We start from the raw sequence: 26,288 nt of genomic DNA, 5'->3' as shown, positions 1-26,288 counted from the left end.
ATCCCTTTACAAAGGTGCTATCACGAAATGTGATAGATATTGCGTCAAGGGAGATGGGTTTGAGACCCATAGATGTTACACCATAGTAGTAACCCAACCTTTGTGATCGAAGATCCCGTGAATTAGGATCTGGGAAGAACAAGATGTTGGTTAACTAAGGAGAGTAATAAGTGACCGTCTCTAGGTGAAGATGCAAAACTCTCATAGTTGTAAGGCTCAAAGCTGTAAGGCAGGTTGCCAACATGCCTTAATGTGGTTCTATTGGCTATTATAGCAAAGATGTTCTCCTACAGAGCAGACTTGAAAGAACGCACCTATATGAGCTTCGATTGTAAACTTCGGAGTCTGTGAAACTTGGTGATCTCTAGTAAGCTCACGGAGAGACCAGGGAGTATGACGTATAAGCTCCAAACCGTGGGGTAGCCTACTGGCAGCCAGGTACTGGTTAATACTTTGAGTGAAACCTGTTCACATAAAACTAGCAATTCAAGGCATAGTCCATTGTCAAGTTGTGAATCGATGTAGCTTAAAGTTCTAGGCGGAAGTTCAACTTAACAGTCTCTGATGAAACATTGGTATATTAAACAACTGGTGAGAAAAGATAAAACTCTAAATGGGTATTTAAGATCTGGTGGGGGATTGTTAGAATTAATGGGCCTGGCCCATTAACAAAATCGGAAATCTCAAATGAGCCCATTGTAAAATGGCAAGTGGTGCTGCTAAAGTTTAGTCCCACTACAGAAGTTGAAGAAGAGTTGAACCTCTTTATATAGTGGGTTCTCTCCACCACTCTAAGTGGTGTGTTGAGAAGAGAAATGGAAGACCACACGCGCTCGCTCGCCTCGCCTGGCCGTGGCGTGGCGAGGCGAGGCAAGGCGGCGCGTATGTGTGACATGCACGTGAATGGTCCACCGAAATCCGGCCCGTTGCCTTGTAGGGGCGCGACTTCCTTTTACTGTATTATTTTTATGTCTTGGCAGACAAGTTAATGATTTCTTGTCCGGTAAGTATACGACTTAGAAACCAAGTCGGTTTGGGATTGTGATTGTGACACAATATCGTCTCGGGTCCTAATATATATACTGCTACCGCCTCGGCCATATACACACCGAAAACATCTAGGGTTTTGCCTCGTCTCACAACTTGTGTCGCCATCATAGTCTACTCTATTCCAAACGCTGACGTGCATCGGCATACGAGAGAGCAGGTCTCTGGAACCGTTCGTCTTTGCGATTCTGCACCAGGAGAGGACGAATTAGGTTTTTGAGAAGCGCTCTGCGCGACTGCTCAAGTTCATCATCACAGGTCGTCTTCCGTCCAAGTCGGGCGGTGCTACTCATCGTTGTCTTCATCGTTGTCAACAACAGATCGTCGCCAACATCATCATCAACACCGTCGCTCCTGCTGCAACTACCGAACAGTACGTCAATCATGATGTGTTCATGTCTCTCCATGAAATTGCTATTTTGTGGGTGATGCTGATGTACATGATCTGCTGCTCTTCTAGTTTGCTCGATTGTTGCATGCTAGTTTCTATCTTAGTCATGAATGATTTACTGTAATTGATCATGAACTTGCCGAATATTCCAACAGAAGTGAGGGTGCACGTACCATTTCGATCTGAAGCGACCGCAGAGGCACCACTCGATCCCGATCGAGCGGTCATCGAAGACCCACTAGCTCGTTCCTCTCTGTTGCCAACCCTAGCAGTTGTCCATCCCGCCGTCGGCTGGCTGGCCGACGCGTCGCCGCCAGTCTTCGCCCGCCGGCCCCTCGCATCTCGGCCGAGCTATCCTCCCTCCCTCCCCCTCAGCTCAACATAAGTTCCCCCGGAGCCTACCTTTCTCCATTCAGATTTGTGGTGTGCTGCCGAACGCTCCTGGCTCCCGTGGGAAGCTGGCTAGCGCTGGCTCCCTCGGGAAACTGGCTGCGCAGGAAGCCATCGAACTTCCGAACGGGCCCTTGGTGGGAGAGAAGACTTACATGCATGGTTTAGTGGGGATACTGAGGTAGACGCTTGGCTGAGAGAATTGAGATAATTTTCTTAAGAATATTGGATGGCCGGGGTTGCCTTTGTTCAGTGGGGCCGGCTGAGGCCATTGCATTTCCAACCTTTGGAAGACAACATATGGCCACCAAGCTCGTCCTCTAGCACAGGGTACGCACATCACGGTGCAAACAGGCGACTTCGGTCAAGTTGGCGCTCCCATATCAAGCGATCTACCAACTCACCTCCCTACTGCTGCCGGTGGGAGTCATCATGGACAGCTTGAGCAGTTTTGGTCGCTCCTTTGGGTAGGGTGTGACTAGTGCCCTGTTCGGAATCGCGCCGCTCCACAACTCCGCTCCTGGAACGGGCGGAGCTGCAGTTTCCTTGCTCTGTGGATTCCGGGAGTGGGTGGGTTGCCGAACAGGGCCTAGATATTCTGCGGCATGTGCAAGATTAATTGGGAGCCAATATTTATAGGCCGAAGACCCTCCGTGGACTAGGCATCTTAGAGCATCTCCACTCGTTCTGCGCCTCAGGGATGAAAATAGTGCCTCCTGGGGGCAAGCCGGCGTTATTTTCGCTGTGGGGGCGGTCGGGTTCCCACTCGCCGCCCTAAGTTGGCCCCCAGACGCCCTCTTTTGAAAAAGTTCGGCTAAATTTAAAGAATTTGAACGAAATTCATTCATATTTGTACATAATTTAGAAAACCTAAACTACGTCGCCGCCTGCCGCCGTCCCGAGCCATCTACAAGCTGAAGAGCTTGTAGAAGGCCGTGTTGTCGCCCCCGTCGCCGCCGTCGTCGTCACCCTGCACGCCCCCGTCCTTGCTGCAGCCCTGCCCTGGGTCGCCTTGGCGGACGGGGTTGGTGGGCGGCGGTGCCTCATCGTCGTTGTCCTCGAGGACTATGACGCCGCCCTCGTCGCGGCCGCAGCGCCAAGCAGTGACCTCTTCGAGGGCGCGCGCTGGCGCTCCAGCTCTAGCTGGATGTAGTCGTCCCGCGCCCATTTGAGGGCGGCCTCCTCGTTGGCGGCCATGTCATTGTGTTCCATCTTGACGGCGACGAGCCCCTGCTCGGGCTTCACGACGACGAGCCCCGGTTCAGGGTTTGGCTTGACAAGGCGGGAGGAGGGAGGAGAGGGGCCGCCGTGGGTGCGCCGCCCGAGTGGGGTCTCCACGGGCTCGGCCTTGACCGGGGCGAGTGGGGCAAGTGCCGGCGACCCGGAGGAGCGGGAGGAGGAGGAGCCGCCCGCCATGCGCCTCGGCAGCCAAGAACTGCCGCTCCGGCGGGGAACCGAGGCCGGGGCCGCCGGGTACTCGAACGGCGGCTCGTTGTCGCCCTCGAGGTGCTCGAGGACGGCGTGGAGGGTGCGCTCAGGGACGCCCCACCACAGGCGATGCCCGTCGGTGTTGTAACGGCCCCTCACCGGCGCGTTGTTGGTGGAGGCGAGCTGCTCCTCGTGGCGGCGCCGAAAGTATTCCGTCCACCAAGCGTGGTTGTCGGCGGCGTACTCCAGTAGGCCCCGCACCTACTCCGGAAGGGACGCCCGAACGCGCGCGATCTCGGCGACATGGCGATCGGCTCGGTCGGTGGCGGGGGGACGGGGACGCCTCCGGCGTTGAGCCTCCACGAGCCTGGCACGCGCATGTCAGGCGGCGCCGGGTAGTTCGCCTTGTGGAGGAGGTACACCTCCCACTCGTGAAGGTGGTGGCGGCCAAAGCGGTTGGTCGTCGCTCCGTTGCCGGGGAATCGGTGGGCCATCGGCGGTGGCTGCAGACGGGGAGAGAGATGGGGCGTCGGCGGCGAGAGAGATGGGGCGTCGGCAGCGAGAGAGGGGCTGCGGCGAGGGAGTGTGCGGCCAGCGGCGAGGAAGAGTGGTACTTATAGCGGTGTGTGAGAGGCGAGTGGGCGGCAACCTTGTGGACGCATGGCGGCGCGCCTTCACTGCACCCCCCGTGAGGAATTAATGAAAGGCTGGCCGGCGGCAGCCTTGACATTGATTCCCCACGGGAAACCGAGGCGATGAGGACTACAAGCGCGCCTGCTCGATGACTTGGCGGGCCCGCCAGGCTTTCGCACCAAAACTGTTTTCCTCGGCACCCCCGGGCGACCCCAGCGCGCCGGGTTCGATCTGGGTCCACCAGCGCCAAATTCGGCCCTAACCAATGAAAACTGGGCTTCTGAGGACATGATTGGGCCTTTTTTAACGCCGGCGATTAAAAAGAGCCTTGGGGGGCCTATTGGAGACGTGGCTCGAGATGCTCTTACACCCCGGGAATGTTCTAGAGCCCTTTGGTTGTTGTTCGAGTGGGTGATCCTCAACAAGCTAATAGGTGGGCAATTCTCAAAAAAAAACTAATAGGTGGGCATGGGCACGCCCTGTGAGATAGCCGTGGTTAGTATTTGGGACAGTGCAAAGGGTGCACTTCTGATATGCCCCATGGATCAGTCGGCAAGGACAATTAGAACATGTGTCTCAATAAGCTGAATTCAAATTTAAACTATTTTATTTCATAAGTTTAAGTTTGAATGTACTCCCTCTATAAAGAAATATAAGTGTTTAGAACGCTCTTATATTTCTTTACGAAAGGAGTAATATTTTTATTTGAATTATTGTTGCACTGAAATATTTATCTTTGTGTTCTTGATGCACCATGGTACTTATCTTTGATTATTTCAAATATTCGGAGTGTAAACAGAAAGAACGGAGGGCAGACATGTCCGCTGACACGTTCAAACGTGCCCACGGACATTTGCGAGTGGAAGCTTGATGATCCGTGGTGATGCCCTAACAACCTCTAACTCATAAAGTCATAATGCGACCATTTGCATTAACAAATTCATGATGTCGTGGCCAGATTATGTCTTTAAGCAGGCACTTCTGTCTCTAAGAAACGACAAGGGTAAACAAGTTAATCCACCCAATACAATGAACATATATAAACTACAAGAGCTTAATCCTAAAACTTGGGCCACATATAAAAACACAGCCCATAAGTTAGTTCTACAAAAATGGACACATTCTGCAAAATCTATATAAAGTCAGATCAATTCACATATATTTTCGCGAGGTTAATTGCCAAGACGAGACTTCGATATCTTTTGTGTATATATTTGTGAGTGCAAAAAGCAGCAACACGAAGACTACTTGCGCACTCACAATTCCGAAATGACTAATGCTGTTGCCAATCTCCATCCAGCTCCCTGTGTTTTGGACCTGTGGTCGAAATGAACAAGAATATTCACCATATTATTTACTGCGGAAGTAGGAATTGCCATTTGAACAGAGATAATTATGTAGACAAAAACCTAGTCTCTATTTGAAACACAAAAAATATTCTAAATTATGTGGGAACTGAACCATGCATTATGTATTCCATGTGACTCTCCTGCATGGGAAATGTGCCTTGAACATAGTTATCAGCATAGGAAAATCAACATGTATTTAGCATTTCATCAACAAGTTTGAACAAAGAACATCTAGGTTCAGCGGCACTTCTGAAGAGAAGAATTTTGGACTCCGGTGCAGTTTAAAATAAAATTATCAAAGGGCATATAACCCTTGAGGCCATGAACTCTACCTACAACTTCAGTCTAAAAGCAACGGTTACAAGACCATTACTTGACACAAAACTATCCCTCTGTAAAGTAATATAAGACGTTTACCTGGCAGAGCTCTAACATGACAAACCAAACACCATTCAAATGTTAAGGGAATGAGAAATGACAAAAATTGTATATAAATTAACCATGGTCAATGAAAGAAAATAGCTAAAAGTGCTGAAAGTGCTGAAAGAAAATTTCAGGTACATAAGGGCAGAACACACATACCAGAAAAAAGAAATGAATTGTCATCACATCTGAAAACAGTATTACAAGAAAATAACAACCAATACGTGGAACCCGTACAATCTTGGTTATGGCACTAAATGTACATCTGCAGGAAGTCAGAACATACTGTATAAGCTTACTGACAAATAACATCCAGTTGAACTTGAATAAAAATGACTAAATCATCTAGGTGTCATATGGAAGGCCCAAAGCCCTGTCTTCTGCAGACTGAACATGTTCTGTTTTCTATTATATGCTAGACAGCAGACGCTAAATAGGCACTCCACAAAACGAAAGGTTCCATACGGAAGATGCCCCATATGTATGTTTTTCCCTTCAAATATGCTAGAGGCAGACTGAACATGTTGAACAGGAACCGAAATTATTCCCAAAACCACCCAAGTGTACTAAGTTGAACATTACACATTTAACCCGACTGCATATGTAAAATGAAGATGAAAACTCTATAGTCTATTATTTTGTCAGATACAAAAAGTAACTGGTGTTTCAGTAATTATCATTACCCATTAAGGACCAAGAGATATATACTCATTCATTCATGGTGTATCAATTATCTTGAAGCTCTACACTTAATTTTTCCAAAAATTGCCTCCCAGAGAAAAACAAGGGAAGGTAGATTAGGATACAGATTTTTGCTTCATCCTTGTATCACACAGCGAAACTTGTTTTGTAACAGGAACCTTCACTTAAATCATACTTTGTACAGAGCGTATACAACTACAAACTTATTAGACTGAAACTTTGTCCAGCACATCAACATTAACTTAAGGTTAAAGTCACCAGTGAAAATAATTGGACCGGGAGTAGCACTAGCCAGAGATTTCAGATCAGCCAACAAAAGCAAGCTTGTCTGTGATAGATTGAGGGCCATAGATGTTTACAATTGCCACTGTTTACCAGAACTTATTTGCAAACAGCTGATGGATACAAAATGAGCAGAGCAAAGACTCGCACAAACTGAAAGAATATCATCCTTCCAAGCAGTGATCACTCCTCCACTAGCACCAACAGATGGGGTGAAAGCGAAGTGATCAAAACCAGGACCACAAAATCATTGATAATTGGGGCATCAAGCATATTCATCTTGGACTCTTGCAAACAGACAACTGACACATTCTTCTGTTGCACAACACCTGTAATAGCAGCTCTACGGGTGGGTGAATTAAGCCCACCGGACATTCCAAACCAAAAAATTGCACTGAATCATGGAAACTAAGCTGGCAAAGACTAGGAGGCTGTAAGATGCAGATACATAGCACCACGACAGTCGCTCGAGCAGTCTTCTGCATCCTGCGGCCACCAACCGCGTGCAGCAGCGCCGTGGGCGCATCAATCTCCACCAGAGCCAGCCCGTCCTTGAAGTTCTGCCAATACTGCTGCTAACAGAGCAGCAGGGTCCTGCTCCTTCTCCTCAAATGGCAGCCCCATCTTCTTGCAGATCAGCTTCTGCGCCTGCGAGATGGCATCGCTGCCACACCTAGACTTGGCCAGACGGTGACACCTGAGCGCGCTGTCTCATGGGTGCGCCCATTGGCTTGAACAGTGTGATTGCGAGGATGCCCAGGATCACAGGCTCGGGGATGTAAGCGATGAACCGGTCGAGGGCGGCGGACGGGGGACGCCGTCACCGTTGGCCAGGGTGGCGGTGGGGGACGAAATCGGCGCCGGCAAATTGGTGGGCGGAAGACACGCTGCCAGATATCTCACTAGCAGCAGTCTGCTGAATCGCATCTTGGGAGGCCAGGGAAACCTGCATGGGCACAAGAGGGCTAAGAGAAGAGCCCAATGACGGCCGATCGACACATGTCGTAAGGAGCGGGCGGCTCGGTTGCACTCTCAACGTTTTCCTGGCCCAAAGGCTCTTGGAAGCAGCCCAACTACCGGCTCGGCAGAAGGCTGGGGCAGAAGGTCATGCAACTCCAGGCGGACAAGCTGCAAGCCCGCTTCCATCTAGTCAATGACAAGGGCAGCATGCACCGGAGCGGACCCAAGGATGGGCCCGACAGGGCAGGTGGTCTAGTCCCTCCTCCACCCTTGACCGTCTCGCAGTAGGCGTTGAAGAGGGAGGAGCCGGGGCTCGCATTTCCATCGCCCAAACATCAGCATCATAACGGCAATGCTCCAGCCGCGGTGCAGCCGAGAAGAGAAAGCGCTCACGGGAGGGAGCAGGGCAGAGCTCACGGATGCTGAGGGCTGCACCAGAGTGCACGCGAGCTTAGGAGCGACAGCAGTGGCCAGCGGCCCGCCCGTGCAACCAGCTGTGGTACAGCAGTCAGACAGCGTGGGAGGCTGTGAGCATGCGCCCAACTGCACCGTTAGCCCGCCGTTGCCATCGCCCGACAGCCCACCATGGACGGGAGGCAACAGAGAGGGGAGTGTGTCCTGCGTCGCTAGGTCATCCACTGGAAGAGACGGAACAGGCGCCTGCAGACCGAGCACTTGCGGAGGGAGAGGCGCAGGCGCCGGCAACAGACTGGACGGCGGCCCAGCATGGTGAGCACCCGGCTTGCGGCGCCGATTCGAGGAAGAGCTCCTGCCAAGACCGAGCGGGCAGGCTCGGGAGGGGGGGGGCATCGATAAGCCCTCGAGCACAAGGGTAGCAACAGATGGAGGTGTCCCAATAACCGTCACCAGCAGCATCACCAGACGCCGCTGGAATGCCCTCATGACACGGGAAGTAGGCGAGGGAGTCGAGATGGATCAGCACCGGGCACTGCAGTGCCACGGGGTGTGGGATGTCCAACAAATCCCATGGGTTGTCGTTGACGTTCTCGTAGAAGCCATCCGGCAGTGCGAGCAACTTGAGGGGTTGTTGCTCGGCAGCGATTTACCGACCCTAAACATCACCTTCTTCAGCAGCAAGTTGGGGTCGGCCATCCAAGCGTAGACAATGAAGTACGAGAGATCTTCACGCTCCAGCGAGGAGACAGCGATGGTGTGGAAGTGGCACATCGCCTGTTGCGCCGTCTCCACCAAGAAGGCCTCATTGGGCAGGCCCTCGATGAAAAGCCGGACGCGGTACCTAAGCAGGATCATCTCCGTGAAGAGGTTGGCCGCATAATCCTATAAGCAGATTGTGCCACATCCATCCATAAACAATCTCGCATATCTTGGTTTGCTGCTCCTTCACTACGGACGTTTGGAAGTTGCTGCTCCCAATGCCCAACCTGAAGCTGTCTCGAGCACCTTCTGCTACTAACATCGTAGGCTGGTGGTCTAACGCACTGCTGCTCTCTCGGCTAGAAAACAGCGTCGGTGGGGATCCCTAACCATCCTTGCGAGGTGGATGGTCTGTAAGGAAAGGAGCTGCAGGATCATCAATAACAAAGCTATCGCTGCTCATCTTGTTGCTAAGATCTCTAAACTGAATGTATGGTCTGGCACCGGGGTGCCAGGGTACAGTGTGACATCCTGAACATCTCTATTAATCTCTGTTGTAAAGGCTAGCATCTCAGGTTTTTCTTTTCTTTTGTGCTTCGCTTTTCGTGTTCTGTAACTTTATTTATTCCTCTTAATATAATTGAAAGCAGCGCTGCTGCATTTCGTCAAAAAAACTCACATATGATCAAAAAGGCAGAGAAAACTTACATGACAAGCATATATGGAATGAACAATTTGAAAATAAGGAGTGCCGTCATAAGAAATGGCTGCCACGAAAAAAAAGGAGGAATGATCAGTAACTGGAAATTAAAGACGACCTTAAAAAGAAAAATAGTACGTACATCACAAGCACTTACACTAAATATTGTGATGAATCTGTACACAGATGAGATCTCAAAGCTTGCAATACTTGCAAAATTACCAGTTCCAAAGAAAGCAACATTGAATAAGATCATCTGCAAGGCAAAATGCATTTGTAAAAGATACACAAGCACTAGTAGCAGAGGCCTTGGAACTTTGGAGCTAGTAAGGTAGGAAAGGTGGATGTGAGTGTTGAGTGGCCTGAAAATACTGCATCAATCAAGAAATGCCTTCACACAGCCAATGGGTGTCAAGCTTGTGGAGGCAAGTATGTGACAACTTACAAGCACCAGAACATATATAAGGCAAACAAGGAACCTGAAGGGACTTAACAAAAAATTAAGTGCACTGATTTCAGTTCAATGAAACCCAACAATCCCTTTAACTCACTTGATATCGCTCATCAGAACCCTAAAATTTTAAGCCTATGATACTATCAATTCCCTTGTCCTACTGCAATACCACCAAGACTTTCTTCCTACCTATTGGCATGTCTACTGATTTCACAGGCTCCATTGGCTATCCCTACTAAAGGATTCAGCTTTGACTGTAGTTAATACATCCTCATATTGGCGGATGACCCGTGTTCATAAGAATTAATTTTTTTCAAGCAACCGGCAGGAGTGCCGCCTTCTCATTAAGAGAGGAGAGAACAAAGTATGTTTATAAGGTATTATTACTCAGAAACCTTGTATAATGGTGAACATCTTCCTCAGTGCTGTTATGCACCTCAGCTATGGATTGAAATCATATTACTCAGAAAGCATACTGCAGTCCAGAACACAAAATGGAAAAAGATCATAGACTTACAAATAACAGAGGGATTCGTAAATCAGACAGTTGTAAGCATCTTTCGTCATAGCCATAAACTGGTCCATCCGCAAGGCTACTGTGGCATGAAGAATTGCTTCCTTCAGAGCAATACAAGTTGGCAGATTCAAGAAATATCCATCCCATGAGTACCAGCGCAAAAGCACTATAGAAAACCGCTTCATAGCTGCAGAGGTAAAATTTTCAAACAACGCATCATGTACATGTTATCCCATGGATACATCAACAAAATCTTTGATCTATGAATACTTCAGCATAAGTTAACTGCATACCCAATAGAAAGCAGCAGAAACGGAGGAGCAAAACCCAAGAAGATAGATGTAAGACGGGATAGAACACTACAAGGTGAAAAGAGCGGTAGCGCCATCGCAAAACCTGCCAAAACATGATATGTTAAAAATCCAACACCCAAGTCTTAGAAGTTCAGCAAGAGCAAACCAGGATAACAATAATCAAAAGATAGCCCATATGGTTTCAACAACAAAATGATGCATTATGCAGTTTAGCAAACTCGATTTCAGATAGAAGAAGCTTTGTTGAACCGTGTGGTAATGTAAAACTGAAGTTAGTTTCTTTACCCGGGATCAGCTATTTCTCAGTGTCTCGGATAATTTGTATTTCCTTCTTTTAGATGTACAGTTTCTGTCAACATATTCCAGTGCAGTCCTGTGATCTTTTCCCATAAAACTGAACACTGATATAAGAGAAACTCCAATGCGCCGACCCATTTCGTCCGCGCGTGTCCGTTTGGGTCGCCGCGGACAGAAAAGTCGGCCCAACGCGCCGACCCAAACGGACGTGCGTCCGCTTTTCGAGTGCCTGGCGACCCATTCCTGGCCCAAATTTGGGCCTCATTTGCGTCGGCGAGGACACGCGCCTACTCCCCCCTGGCCCGCAAGTCGGTGGCACATTGGCCATTCACTTCCACCCCCATCGACAGCAAGCCCTCACCCGCCCCACCCCGTCGCCGCCGCCGCCCAGTTCCGGTGCCCCTGCCGCCCACACACCTCCCCCGCACACCGCCACCTCCCACGTCACCGTCACCACCGCCTCGCCGCCGGGCCACCGCAGCTTTCCACCCCCCCCCCCCCACCCCCACCCCGAATCGCCGCGAGCACGAAGTCGCCCCCCGCGCCCCCGGCCAGCTCCTTCGTCTAACGCGGCCAGGCCAGCTACCTGGTCCAGGGGAGGCGCGCGTCTCTTTGCCGACCAGCTTCTTCAACGACGCCCGCAGGCTGTTCGACAGTTTGCCCCCAAGGTACAAATGGACTCCGCCGACGAGTTCATTTTCCACAATTTCCTCCGCGACTCCAACGATTCCTCATCGACAATGAGGAGATGGTGGCTGTCGTGTTGGTCCATGACCACCTTAGTAGGCAGCGGCCGTTGTTCCGGGGCTCGATCCCGGGGCACACTCCGGCGTTGAATCGCAACCGAGAGAGCGGCCATTTCCTTCTTTGGAAGGACTACTTTGAGACACCCAACCCGCTCTTCAAACATCACCAATTCCGGTGCCGTTTCCGTATGGCTAGGCATGTTTTCAACCATATTCGGGAGGGGTGGTCAGATACGATAAGTATTTCGATTGCAAGGTGGATGCCCTTGGAAAGATTGGCTTCTCCTCTTATTAGAAATGCACTGGGAGTACCCGGTGATCTCATTGATGAGTACGTCCGTATGAGCGAGTCTACGTGCCTAGACTCCATGTACAAGTTCTGCAAGGCTGTGATTGCAATGTTTGGCCCTGAGTACTTGAGAGAGCCAACAGCCGAAGATATAGCCCGCTTGTTGGTGATGAATGCCAGAAGGGGCTTCCCAGGGATGCTTGGCAGCATAGACTGCATGCACTGGGAGTGGAAAAACTGCCTTTCTGCCTTCGCAAGGGCAGTATAGGGGCCATGTCAAGGCTTGCACTGTCATACTCGAGGCCGTGGCCTCACAAGATCTATGGATGTGGCACTCTTTCTTCGGCATGGCCGGATCGCACAATGATATCAACGTGCTTCAACGCTCGCCGGTGTTTGCAAGGCTTGCCGAAGGCAACTGCCGGCCGGTGAATGTTAACATCAACGGCCACAACTACAACAAAGGATATTACCTAGCTGACGGTACCTATCCTCAGTGGACCACTATTGTGAAGACAATCCCCAACCCTGTCGGAGAGAAGAGGAGTAGATTTGCCCAAGAGCAAGAGAGTGCTAGGAAGGATGTCGAGCGTGCATTTGGTGTTCTGCAATCTCGATGGGGCATCCTTCGGTATCCTGCTAGAACTTGGAGCACCAAGAAATTGTGGGAGGTGATGACTGCTTGTGTGATCATTCACAATATGATAGTAGAGGATGAGCGCCTGGAACATATCTACGATCAAGGGTTTCAGTTCTAGGGTGACGATGTTGTGCCTGAGCATGGAGGAGTGGCAACGTTTGCACAGTTCACCCAATTTCATAATCAAATGCGTGATTGGGTAACTCACATTCAGCTGCAAGATGATTTGGTTGAGCATATGTGGGCTCATGTTGGCAATCAAAAGATGTATCTTTTTTAAATGTATTTGAGACAATTTAATTTTTATTCGGCATGTAAACTACGATATATTTATTCGGGTTGTGGAACTATGCTATATTTGTTTGCTTGTGAAACTATGCAAAATGTGTGTATATTGGTTGAAACACGACGGCAAGCCGGCCGCACGGGCAAATATGGGTCAGCGCGTTGGGCACATTGCCGACCCAAACCAAAAACTGGGCGGACGCCTAGCAGGCGGCCGACCCAAACGGACAAAAAGCAGACAAAACGCACGTCTATTTGGGTTGGCGCGCTGGAGTTGCTCTTGGTGATTATAAATAAAGTTTATCTGAGAAACTTCACATTTCTGTGATATAATCATCCGAACTGATGGACTATCAATTATCCTGTATTCCTATTACAACAATGAAACAGAATTTTGTACGGGGTGATAGTCGTCAAGGCATCAACGCTCTGACCCAAAGCCGAGGTGAAAGGATTTGTACACAAAAGTGAATGACATCAAATTCCTATTACAGATGTAAACTGCGAGTGCAAGTGAAAAGCCACCAAGAATATAGATGAAGCAGCACAAGGTTGTGGAGGAGCAACTCCACCTTGCTGCTATGAAGTTTACAACACAAGTGTCAACGGAACCACTTTGACGGGATGTGCTAGATAGCTCTAGAGTCGAAAATAGGCCGATATGGCAGCAGGAGTTCAATGCAAAACTCCTAGAGCACAAGATCTATTCCAACATTTTAGATAAGAACACCAGGGTCTATTAAGGGTAACTCCAAACGGCCGACCCATTTTGTTTGGTTGGGTCTGTGAGGGCAAAAACCACGGCCCAACGTGCAGACGCAAACACATCTTCTGTCTGTCTCGTGTCTGTGCGTACGCAAATCCGCCCCAAATTGGGCCGAATTTGCATCCACGCGGACACGAGACAGACGCAGCGCGCGTCCGCTCGGTGTCCAGCTCGGGCCCGCGTGTCGGCCACCCAACCGACCCCCGTTGGACCTAGTTAATTCCATGTGTGCTGGCAGGCCTGCACGTCAGCCACCCAACTCCTCCCCACGCGTCCTTTTTAATGCCACGCGTGCAGGGGGCGCCCAGTTCTCTTCCTCTTGCCCAACATCGAACCCTAGTCGCCGCCCACCGTCCCACCGGCACAACTATGGATATGGATCCCCGGGAAGGCCGGGAAGCACAAACAAGAGGCCAGCTCCACCTCGGGGTAGAGCCGACGCCGCGCGGCAAGCTTCCCCCTGACGTCGTCTGCGGCCCCACGACAATGTGTGTACGTCGGCATCGAGCAGTGCGAGCGATACTGGCAAGAGGCCACCCCGGTGTCGTGGCTTGACGTCCACTTGCCAAACGGCTGGCACCTGAACCCGGAGAGGGTTCCGGTGCCTGCCATTTCGGCCTCCGGCCGCACACGCGTGGACCTCCATTGCGACTCGGCGTTCGCCGTTAACTCGCCATTCTTGGACACTTGGTCCCGCGACGAGCACAACGCTGGCGTTGTTCCTACTTCGCGACTCGTGCGAGTGCGCGTGCCCCCAGTCCCCCGCCACTGGCCGGCAAAGCCTCCTAGCTCAACGAGAACGATCAGGCCTACGAAAAGGCCATCGAGGACTCCCAGCTCACCAAGCACGCCGAATGGGAGGGCCTGGCAGAGCAACTAGCCTTATCGGCCGCAGGCGATGTCTCCGTGCGAGAGCGGCATTAGCAGCCGAAGGAGACAGAGAACGCGTTGGGGCCATTGGCGACCATGGTGCCCTACTCGCCGAGGTGGGTGCCGTGCACGCCCATGTGGTTGGGCGCGTCCGAGGAGGAGGCCGAGCAGCACACGTTGCAGGAGGCCAAGCAGCGGCAGGATGCAGCGCATCAGAATCAGGCGGAGCAGGCGGCGTTGTTAGCGTGGCAGCAGGTGTTTTCATGGGCGGTGCCGGTGTTCGTCAACCTGAACAAAGAGGAGGACGACGGCGACAACTAGAATAGTTTTATTTAATTTTTTTAGTTTTAATTAATGTAAGACTAGACTTCTGCTGGCTGTTTTAATTAATGTTGCATCCATATAACATTAATGTCCTTTTTCAAATCTCCAATCCACATTGGGTAGATCTATCGCATATATGCGATACTTCACAAGCAATACATTTATCAAATTCAAAGTGGATTCCCCTCTCGAACTGAGCTATTTCTGCTTTTTCTAACACAAAGTTCGAGTTGTTCGGTGGAAAAATATTTTTATAATCTTTTCCTACTTTTTCTTTTAAAGTGCATTGGTATGCCAAAAGATTGGCAACCATCCAAACAAAGACCAATTTTTGAGCCATGGCCAAAATTTTGCTGAGGTACACTTTGACCACAATCCAAACATTCCCATAGCCATGAAAAACTGAAGTGAGAAAGAAATGTGAGATACTGGAGATATTTAACAGCAAGACTGCAAGATTATAGGGTCAGTGTTTATGGCTTACCAGCTACGCACCAGTTGATCAACTGGTGCAACGGGTGCAGTTCTTTGTGCTGGGACCGATGAGATGTAGTCAAACACACCATTATTGAAGACACTGAGATCAAAGTAACCTAGAGCACAGTGACAGCTGTCAACACTGTCTTTAACCTTCACAAAATAAATATCAATACAACAAATTGCCTGTTGTACCTGAACGAAAAATAGCTTGGAGGATTTAGGGGCTTGTTTGTTTGCTCGATTAAGATACAACCAGAAGGTAGTGGTATTGATGGTCGCCCATCTCGAAGCCATTGCGATCAGTATTATAAGTGCCCCACTAAAAATTCTGCACGAGTAAGATTCATCAAATATAATAAATGCAAGTAAACACAAAACAGAAAAATTAAAATGTGGTAACAGTTAGATATGTATGCCTTGACTCTCAAAGTCATAAATTTCAGAGAACAGCATTGATAGCATATTATGTATATGTAACTTTTGAACTCTCTTGTGTCAGCTAATATTAAAAAAACGAAAGAAACATTGTATTAATACTGTGAGCAAAGAAGCATACACTAAGTTGTTGTTCTCTGGAATTTCAGCTGGCATCAATGTGAATACAGACAGGAACCAGCATGCGAGCCATGTGTATATTGCAACAGCAGGGCTAGCTTCAATAGAAAAGGCCCCACAAACTGAAGCTAGTATCCCAAGGGCCAAAAAGCACCAGGTATAAAGCTTCCGATCAAAGAAGCTCATAACCTGCACAGAAGTATCAAATCCCATGTCAAATCTCAGTCTTATAAAACTTAAACATTTGAGGTGTCAATAACAGGTGGTGTACGCACCAGAAACTCCAATATGAGCAATGCAGCAACCGAACTGATCAGAAGATTCATAATGTACTTAAATGGCATATTAAACAATTCTCTCCATGCTGACTTCATGAATTCATAGTTTTGTACAATTCTTGTCCAAAGGAATATTGTCATAAATACATAAGCATGGTAAAGAGGTGGAGATTTCTCTAGAAGTAGTATAATGGATGATAAACCCATGAACAAGCATCCACCTATGTATACCTGAAACCAGGAGAGATAAGATGAAAATAGTGTAAAGGACCACATCAGCTGTCACCAAACAGAAAAGACATTCCAGTAAATTATAATTATATTCATCATTTCTCAAGTAACTTTGAACAGTTCACAAGAATGAATAAGTACCAGACCCATATATTTTGAACATAATTCTATCTGACGCTTATGTAAATTTTACAGCAATGCTGGATTCATTAGGGAAAATAAGGGTATCTGAGAGAAAAAGAATGAATAAGTACCAAACCCACATATTCTGAACATAATTCTATCTGACGCTTATGTAAATTTTACAGCAATGCTAAATTTCATTAGGGAAAATAAGAGTATCTGAGAGAAACAGAAACAAAACATATATGAAGTAGATAAAAAAAATTATTGATGACAATCCACCCTGAGCAAACTAGAGAAGGGAAACTCCATGGACTGACTCCATTGTCTCCACCCCATAGGAACTACAAGATCACCGCAAGGACACCTTCGGCATCCAGGAGTCAATATAGCAACAGAAGCATGTGTTCACACAATGTTATAGACATAAAATCGTACTTAGATAATCTTACTTTCATGGAGGTATTCATGGGATAAACTTGAGTCCTCTTTAGAAGACTAGCAGGAAATGTTGTATAAGACTGTAGCACATGTATAATGAGGTTTGCCATCCATCCAATGTATCCAAGGGTAATGGTTGTCATTAACATGAACCAGTCGTATGTTTGGAAATAATGGAGACCAGCAAGAGCCATACTACGGAGCTCTTCAGAATACTTCATGGCAGTTTTGTAGTCCCTTGCAGATATTAGATCTTCGATTCGATCGAGGACAGACGAATAGTTCACCAGTGGTTTAAAAGGCTTGAAATAGAGTGAACTGGATTGCTTCTGCTCTGAGATTGTCAAGGAAAGACATGTATGGAGTAAGAATATCATCCGATGTATTCAGCTTGGAGGCGGTAAATTTGCATAAAGTACAAAGGTGATTGACATGATGGGATAACAGTTTCCAACGGTCTGCTGTAAAACATTGACTTCAGCGGACAAATAATGAAATAGTCCCCATCAATCATTATCATTCCAAGTCTTATGTGCAATTGAGTGCAACAGTCTACTAGCTTAGAAGAGTGGAGTAAGCAAAAAAAAATACAAATATGTTTCAGATCTTGTTCTGAATGGGTACCTGACTTTCGGAGAAACTGGTTAAGAATTTGTTTTGTGTTGGCCAGAACTGCTTCAACTTCATCAGACTGTAAAATAAAAGAGAAATAATTGGGATATAGAATTCAACGAGAAGTTTGCAAGCCTAGGCTGCAAGCACAGAAGAATTTTTGGATAGTACTGTAGTGCTTATTGCCTAACCTTGCTTAACTTCAGATAATGAGAAGGTAAGTTCCCCACAGAATTCAAAGGGCATGGCAGACCAACAAGTGTCGCCTGCAAAATTTATGAACGACTGAGAAAATGCAATATTGTGTTTACAAATGTAGAACATGCTGAGGAAGAAAGGAAAATAAGGTATCCTATTGTAAACAACCATTAGAGGAGCTATATCAGCCTGGTTGACATCAACTCTTTCGAAGCCTTCAAGAGCCCAGTTCTGTGGTGTGGGCATATCGTGTCTGTGATCATCAACAAACCGAAAGCCATCATCAGGTTTGTCCGTATAGGCCAAGAATTTTGGGCTCCTGATTCCAGCCCCCCATGCTACAAGTGGAGTATCAGTATTTGAAGGGTGTCCGTCTCCATGGCTTCCTATCAGTAGAAATGCATAATTATATTAGTATCATAAAAACATTGGCATCATAAGATATGATGAGCCATGTACTACCAAAACCAACCCTATTCTCCAAACTATAAGTGAAAAATCAAAATTGGCATCATTAAAATGCATAATATGATGTACCAAGTACCAACCAACCCTACTCTACAGAATAAAAAGTGAAGCAAGAAGCAGAAGCCTCTGCTATTACTCAACAGGTCAGCAATACATGTGATTGTGATGCACAACACCCTGAGGCAATGCCATGCAAGGTTAGACCAAAATCAGTACACTGTGGAGTGTTAAGATGCCATGCCCTGAGCTGTCAAACCCTGTAGGTCCAGAACTTTATAGGGATCTCTAGCCCTAAAAGCATATGGAAAACCCGAAAAAGGGGAGGGAAGTTGATGGGTGAAAACATTGTGTGTAATACTTTATCGTACCTTTGTCGCTCATTCCATGATCTGCAGTAAAAACATAAGCTGTTCCGTTGTCATTGAAGTAGCTTTCCATGAGATTGTACATTCTCTCAGCTATTTCATCAACAACCTTGACATTGTTCAGATAGATGCTTGAATAGGGACGATGTGCATGACCATTAGAATCGCAACCCAGCAAGTGCAGAAATATAACCAACTTATCCTGTAGGAGTAACTGCCTCAATTTAACATCATCAAGAGACCTGTTGAGAAGACCTTCAAACTGGTCAAACGACCAATGATCCAAAAATGATGCATCTGCAATCAAGGTCTCTAACCAAGTAAATAAATGATTCCATAGACAAAATAAATCAGAGAAGTAGAGGATTGATGCCTTAGATTATGTGATATTTAGAGTTTCAATTGGATCAAAACATTTGATTATTCATACAAGAAACATAGCAATTGCAGTATTAACTTTTTTTAACTCATTCCACAAAAGGTTATAAGTTCAACAATGATAATTGCGAGTTCCCAGATTTCTGAAAATTATGACCTAAACTCAGAAAGCAGATCTAGAACCCTATTCACATCCAAATTATCAACTCAAAGACTGTAACATAACTTTTAGAGTACAGGAATATTCAGTACGATGTGCGCGCATTAAGTAAGCACAGCGTTACCAATATATGGTGACAAAGGCACAAGATGATTCTCTGATTGTCATATAAATTAAAAAACAGTAAAATACAGATGATCCCATTGCGAATTTGTTGCATGCAGTATCAATAAGTCTGACCTGTTGCAAAGTCTTCGTATTCATGTGGATAACTACCCCAGGTACTGTGAGGTAGGCTGCTACAGAATATAGGAACAATATCTGGACTCCCAAACGAGATAGTGTGTCGACTTTGATAGAATACAGAATCAAACTCAACTGGATTGGCCTTCCATCCTGCACTAACAATAAGTGAAATGTGTAAACATCGTGGAAGCAATTTCATGCAACAAGTCATCACTTCCTACACTTATCTCTGAAGTGCCTTCATACCCCAAATTTCCAATAACACGAAACAAACTATCGTACGACATCAGGGAATAGCACTATAATTGGTGTTTGTTAATTACAATCAAGTGCAGGCAGTAAATCCTACAATTACAATCAATCATACTTCGATGGACCATGGTCCCTGGGACATGGTCCAGTACATGCATAGTGGCAAGTATGTCAGTGGACTGTGTGAATAAGTACCACCCGCAGTATTCCAATAGTAAACAATCGCACCTGATTCATACATATCACTCCAAAGTCCTGATAACTGCCAAGGAAGCCCTTACCAGATTAAGCAATGAAGAAACTGAATCCAGTAGACTAGAATATTACAGCAAGCTGAATGACTTGTTGTAAAAACATGTCCATGTGAGTCTTGTCGAGTCCAGGGTATTTCCATGACTTAACCTGTCATTGTTCTTATCCACAAACACCCACCACTGAACACTAATGCCAACGTTGTAACTGAGACAGTGTGTTCTAATCAAATTGCTCGCATTACTCCTAAAAACTGAAATAACTAATGATGACGACGCGTTGTACACCCCAGCGCTGCTCCAGGCTACTCCTTTTCCCCAACCTCACCTCCATATCCCAAATTTCCAATAATACAAAACAAACTATGGGACGACAGCAGGGAATAGAACTATAATTGGTGTATGTTAATTATAATCAATGCAGGCTGTAAATCCTATACGTTCAATGAATCATACTCCGATGGAACATGGTCACTGGTACGTGGTCCAGTACATGCATAGTGGCCAGTATGTCAGCGGACTGTGGGAACAAGTGTCACCCGCACTATTCCAGTAGTAACAAAAAAAACAATCGACCTGATGCACACATCACTCCAAAGTCCTGATAACTGCCAAGGAAGCCCTTATACCAGATTAAGCGATGCAGAAACTGAATCCAGTAGACTAGAATATTACAGCAAGCTGAATGACGTTGTAAAAACATGTCCATGTGAGTCTTGTCGAGTCCAATGTATTTTCATGACTTAACTTGTCATTGTTCTTATCCACAAACACCCACCACTGAACACTAACACCAAAGTTGTAACTGAGACAGTGTGTTCTAATCAAATTGCTCGCATAACTCCTAAAAACTAAAATAACTAATGACGACGACGCGTTGTACACCCCAGCACTGCTCCAGGCTACTCCTTTTCCCCAACCTCACCTCCATATCCCAAATTTCCAATAACACAAAACAAACTATCGCACGACAGCAGGGAATAGAACTATAATTGGTGCTTGTTGATTATAATCAATGCAGGCTGTAAATCCTATACTTTCAACGAATCATACTCCGATGGACCATGGTCACTGGTACGTGGTCCAGTACATGCATAGTGGCCAGTATGTCAGTGGACTGTGGGAACAAGTGCAACAACAACAACAACAAAGCCTTTAGTCCCAAACAAGTTGGGGAAGGCTAGAGGTGAAACCCATAAGATCTCGCAACCAACTCATGGCTCTGGCACATGGATAGCAAGCTTCCACGCACCCCTGTCCATAGCTAGCTCTTTGGTGATACTCCAATCCTTCAGGTCTCTCTTAACGGACTCCTCCCATGTCAAATTCAGTCTACCCCGCCCTCTCTTGACATTCTCCGCACGCTTTAGCCATCCGCTATGCACTGGAGCTTCTGGAGGCCTGCGCTGAATATGCCCAAACCATCTCAGACGATGTTGGACAAGCTTCTCTTCAATTGGTGCTACCCCAACTCTATCTCGTATATCATCATTCCGGACTCGATCCTTCCTCGTGTGGCCACACATCCATCTCAACATACGCATCTCCGCCACACCTAACTGTTGAACATGTCGCCTTTTAGTCGGCCAACACTCAGCGCCATACAACATTGCGGGTCGAACCGCCGTCCTGTAGAACTTGCCTTTTAGCTTTTGTGGCACTCTCTTGTCACAGAGAATACCAGAAGCTTGGCGCCACTTCATCCATCCGGCTTTGATTCGATGGTTAACATCTTCATCAATACCCACACCTAACTGTGGGAACAAGTGCCGCCCGCACCATTCCAGTAGTAACAAAAAAATTAAACAATCGTACCTGATGCACACATCACTCCTAAGTCCTCATAACTGCCAAGGAGGCCCTTACCAGATTAGGCAATACAGAAACTGAATCCAGTAGACAAGAATATTACAGCAAGTTGAATGACTTGTTGTAAAAACATGTCCATGTGAGTCTTGTCGAATCCAAAGGTATTGCCATGACTTAACCTGTCATTGTTCTTATCTGCAAATACCCACCACTGAACACTAATGCCAACGCTGTAACTGAGACAGTGAGTTCTAATGAAATTGCTCACGTAGCTCCTAATAAAAACTAAAATAACTAATAATGTAGACGTGTTGTACACCCCAGCGCTGCTCCAGGCTACTCCTTTTCTCCAACCTCACCTCCATTACCACCCACCCACCCCTCTCCTTCCCAAAGCCAGAGACAGAATTGTCCTCGCCTCGCATCCATTGCCCCCACACCCCTCTGTAAGCTGTGCCAGAACCGTCCAGATCTTTGAAGTGTGATTATTAACAGTAAGTAACAACTTTGGAGTATTAAAATGTATGAACCGAGTATGTTATGGGGTTGGCAGTAACCACAACTAACAGTATGAATTCAAGTTGGCAGTAAGCACCAACAACCAACATTGCACTAGCTCTTATGAACATGAAGAACACTACTGCCCAATAGAGATACACTGGAACTAGAGGTGAAACAGCGCACCTTTTGTTACAGCACTGGGATCCTCGTAGAAGCCGGCGATGATGGCGACGTGCCCTGGCCTGGACTCGGTGGGTGGCCGCGCGTGACTGACGCCCCACCGGCCCTTCTCCTCAATCACCCCACGCAGGAATGGTGCCCTATACCTTCCCCGCTCGTCCGGCTCGAAGAACTTGTCCGCCCTGAGCCCGTCCGCTGCAGCCACCAAAATTTTCAAAACCCTCACCGCATCACACCCACAAAAAACACGGACGAAAACCCCCAAATAGAGTGAAAGCCTGAGCAGCAGGATCAGAAGAGAGGGGGGGGGGGGGGGGGGGGGGGGGGGGGACGAACCAACAAGGAGGACGAGGCGCTTGGCTGGAGGCGCGGAGAGGCGGGGCGGCACCGGGGCCATGCCGTGGACGATGGGGGACTTGAAGTAGATATCGAATATGCTCAGCATGTAGACGGCGTGGAGCACGATGCCGAGGACGACAAGCCACCGCTCGCGCCGCCGCGTGGAGGCGGACGACGAGTGCGCCTGCGGGCGGGAGCGGCCGGCCATTGCACGGCGGGGACCGGCTGAGCCGTCGAGGGGAGATGGTCAGATGGATCTGGGACTGAGAAGGGACGAGAAGCGGGAAGGCGTTGGACTGACACGACTGGTGAGCACCAGAGTGTGCTGATGTCAACTTAACGCAATATTTGAAGCGAATTGCAAAAAACCACCTGTTCGGAGATTGCCATCGCATTTCTTGCTCGCACATTTTCCTTGCTAAAACTCTCAATAAACAATGATGGTCGATTGGAGCCAACGAACCTGGATTTCTGACATCTCGGGCCCGCTCAACGGCGCCACATCAGCAGAGGAAGACGGAGAGGGGGTTGACGGTCGTTACCTGACTGGCTATGTCAGTTCCCTCTCTCGCGTGCGCACTCCATTCCTCTTTCCCGCTCGTTCTCTTCTCTCTGTGTTGCTACGGCAGCGACGAGTCAGTTGGCGGCGGAGGGACCAACGGTGAGGGTAATGAGTTCATGGAGGTGGACAGCTGTCGGCGTGGAGTCGGCGATCTATGGGACAGGGCCGCCTCTTTGCTGGTTCGGCGAGGGGGTGCACGCGACGCAAAGAGCAAGACGATAAGGGACACGATTGTTTTACCCAGGTTCGGGCCGTTAAGAAGCGTAAAACCCTACTCACACTTTGGTTTATTGATGGGTGTGTGTGCAAGCACGTGGAGCGCTCTCTTCCGGCAAGTCACAAGGAGAGGGCAGCTGCACAAATACCTACGCGTGAGGTTGCCATGGGTTCGAACCCTTGTAAAGGTTGTCATGGTCCTCCTTTTACAGCTCAAGGGTTACCACAGTGGCAAAAGGGTCTTTACAAGGTGATTAGATAGAAACAGAAGTATCATACCCAACTCTGTCAGTTAGGACAAAATGCATTAAATGCATCGCTAGGTGTCATGATGAGGAGCCTCGGCAAGGTTGCCGCACCGCTTGCTCATCTGCCTCCTATTAGCTTGACAAGCCATTAGGACGAGTGTCGATAAAGGTAATTTTCCCTCCAGCGGGCCGCCACGTGCCCGACAAGCTTCACCTAACCGCCTGCAAGCTCGACACCTCACCGATGGGTGACTACCTGCTCGATGAGGTGGAGCGCTGGTGGGTTGGTGATGGCCTGCCGGGCTCGGTGCCTGTCGGGCCTTCATCTTGCTAGGCTCACCTTGCCGGCAAGAGCTAGCTTCAACTTGTTGTTTGTCCTGGTCTTCTCGATGCGCTCCTTGATCTCACGAAGAGCTTCTTTTTTATCTTGGGAAGACTTTGTTTGAAAATTTACTCTTGCCGGGAAAGCTGCTACTCGTATGTGCATAAGTCAGGGTATTACATCCCTTGTCTAATACACCGACAGGAGGCCCCTGGTCTCGGTCGCACGTGTTGTCGGGCATCGTTGGGTGAGGCCCAAACAATGCACAGACGACGCCAACCTTGTTGCAATGACGCTATTGTCTTGAGATCTTATTTGCTTCTTCATTAATCTGAGCTTCGGGCTAGCCCCAGGCCTTCGTCTGGCATAGTCTCTTTTTTTTAAATAGCCTCTGATATTTGTGCCAGAAACCGGGGGCGCACGTGTACGTGGGTTGTGGCCAGGCTCGACGTGGGCAAGCCCATGACCACGCATGGCTTGAAGTAACTGTCGCCTGCCATCACTCCCTCCTTTACTGCGGCCTTTTCTTCCCCACATGACACGGATTAGGCGCGGGGTGTGGGATTGGTGCAGAAGGGCGGTCATGGTGGCAGTGTCTTGATTAGAGGAGCCAGAACGCCAGATTTGCGAGGTTGGGCGGTGGGGCAGAATAATGCGTTCGCCAGGGGCGCAGGGCGCATGACTGACGAAGCGAGGCGGTTGCCCTAGAGTAGTGGAGAGCTAGCCCCCGCGCCCTCCCTATAAAAGGGGAGGGACATGGGAGGCAATGCTCATCCATCTCCCTCTCCTTCATTATCCTCCCAATTTCAGTCACCATGGTGAGAGGAAGAGGTCGCACTCGTGCTTCCACCGCGGCGGCGAGAGCTTCCCCTTGGGTTCACGCCTTTGCTTCGGCGACGGCCGTGGAGGCTGGCTCCAGCGCTCAGGGCAGAAGCGCAGGGCAAGGTCGTGGTCGAGGAGGGTGAACCGGGGCATCAGCAGTTCCACCTCTTGCGGCCCCGCCCCCGGCAGAAGGCCACACGGGGGGAACCGTGCTTGAGTTCATCATCGAGTTGAGCGACCCGCCAAGGAGCAGGCTGTGGCTCCCTCGCCCTTCTGCTAGGGTGATGGAGACGGACCAGCCGCTTGGGTTGTGGTTGCGCATGAACGGTTGCATCAATGGTGTCGTTTGGGTGGACGTGGAGTTCCCCGCTAACGACGTCATGTACCTCACCCAAGGGTGAAAGTCCTTCTCTCGCGCCCGCTACTTGGCGGAGGGGCACACCCTCCACTTCAAGTTGGTGGAGGCCGGCGCGCTCTCCATGAAGATCTTCGGGCCTTCAGGCGCTCGTCTAGGGTGCTGCATGGAAAGCTTGAGTGATGACGAAAGCTCCCCCTCGAGCGACTGCGAGGAGGAGGACACGGTCGGTGAAGACGGCGATGGCGAGTCCCCGGTCGTCAAGTCCGAAGACGACGACTCGGACTCCAGCTGAACGCCGGCAGCACCGTCATCACCAGCTAAGTGTCGGCAGCACCATCATTTGCACCTGGGCCCTGGCAGAGTGATTTGTCTGGGGTGCTTTGCCTAGATGCCACCGCCACCTCCAGCTGGACCCCGATAGGCTCGTCGCCTGCTCATGGACTCCGGCTTCGTCTTCCCTGCCGGGGCTCCCTGTAACGCCCCGGACACACCCGCCGGTGGTCGTTACTCCTGGCGGGATCTAGACTGGCCTCACAGATCAATACTAGTCTTTTCTGCGCACTTTGTCCTCACTCGTGCACACCCGGGAGCAACTTCCCGGTCGGTCACCCATCCTGAAACTACTCCAAGCTGAGCACGCTTAACTTTGGAGTTCTTTCCGAATGGGCTCCCGGAAAAGAAGGAATTCCTTATTGATATGAGTAGTCTATCATCCCTAATAAGCCAGGATATCACATACACCCCTACTCAGAGGAACCGACGTCCTCGTCGGGCCACAGGAACGTTCTCTCTTGGCACATGCGTCTGTGCTTCCAGTCCGGCACGTGTGCCATGCCGTGTGCCACGACGGGTCACAAACGTCATGCACAACATGACCGCACACCTGTCCGCAAACATCCGTGTAACCGAGAGGGTCGGCTCTGATACCAACTTGTAACGCCCCGGACACACCCGCCGGTGGTCGCTACTC

General features: G+C 48.8%; 1 protein-coding gene across 2 annotated transcripts; it reads right to left on the bottom strand.

The window, feature by feature from the left end:
* Positions 1 to 4,770: 4,770 nt before the first annotated feature.
* LOC123144603 (GPI ethanolamine phosphate transferase 1) lies at positions 4,771 to 23,109 on the bottom strand. Of its 2 annotated transcripts, XM_044563808.1 has the most exons (18): positions 22,788 to 23,109; positions 22,455 to 22,646; positions 19,453 to 19,608; positions 18,678 to 18,971; positions 18,010 to 18,227; positions 17,835 to 17,909; positions 17,656 to 17,722; positions 17,043 to 17,365; positions 16,234 to 16,467; positions 15,960 to 16,147; positions 15,596 to 15,731; positions 15,408 to 15,516; positions 10,686 to 10,788; positions 10,393 to 10,579; positions 9,579 to 9,677; positions 9,430 to 9,488; positions 5,821 to 5,926; positions 4,771 to 5,206 (listed from the first exon to the last, which is right to left on the bottom strand). In XM_044563808.1, the coding sequence occupies exons 1-18, from the start codon at positions 22,996 to 22,998 to the stop codon at positions 5,042 to 5,044; spliced, it is 2,922 nt and encodes a 973-aa protein (XP_044419743.1). In that variant the 5' UTR covers positions 22,999 to 23,109; the 3' UTR covers positions 4,771 to 5,041. The 2 variants fall into 2 exon arrangements, with proteins under 2 accessions (XP_044419743.1, XP_044419744.1); XM_044563809.1 differs by lacking the exons at positions 4,771 to 5,206; positions 5,821 to 5,926 and adding an exon at positions 6,353 to 6,974.
* Between the last annotated feature and the right edge of the window lie 3,179 nt (positions 23,110 to 26,288).

This window comes from Triticum aestivum, chromosome 6D (genome assembly GCF_018294505.1).
Source record: "Triticum aestivum cultivar Chinese Spring chromosome 6D, IWGSC CS RefSeq v2.1, whole genome shotgun sequence".
Classification (NCBI taxonomy): Eukaryota; Viridiplantae; Streptophyta; class Magnoliopsida; order Poales; family Poaceae; genus Triticum; species Triticum aestivum.
This window is presented reverse-complemented; position numbering and strand designations above follow the sequence as displayed.

Coding starts and splice junctions, on each gene's coding strand:
- LOC123144603 (XM_044563808.1), bottom strand. CDS start 22,998: ATGGCCGGCCGCTCCCGCCCGCAGGCGCACTCGTCGTCCGCCTCCACG. Junction 18,972..19,452: donor ATACGAAGACTTTGCAACAG/GTCAGACTTATT, acceptor CCTTGATTGCAG/ATGCATCATTTTTGGATCAT. Junction 17,723..17,834: donor ATTATCTGAAGTTAAGCAAG/GTTAGGCAATAA, acceptor TTTATTTTACAG/TCTGATGAAGTTGAAGCAGT.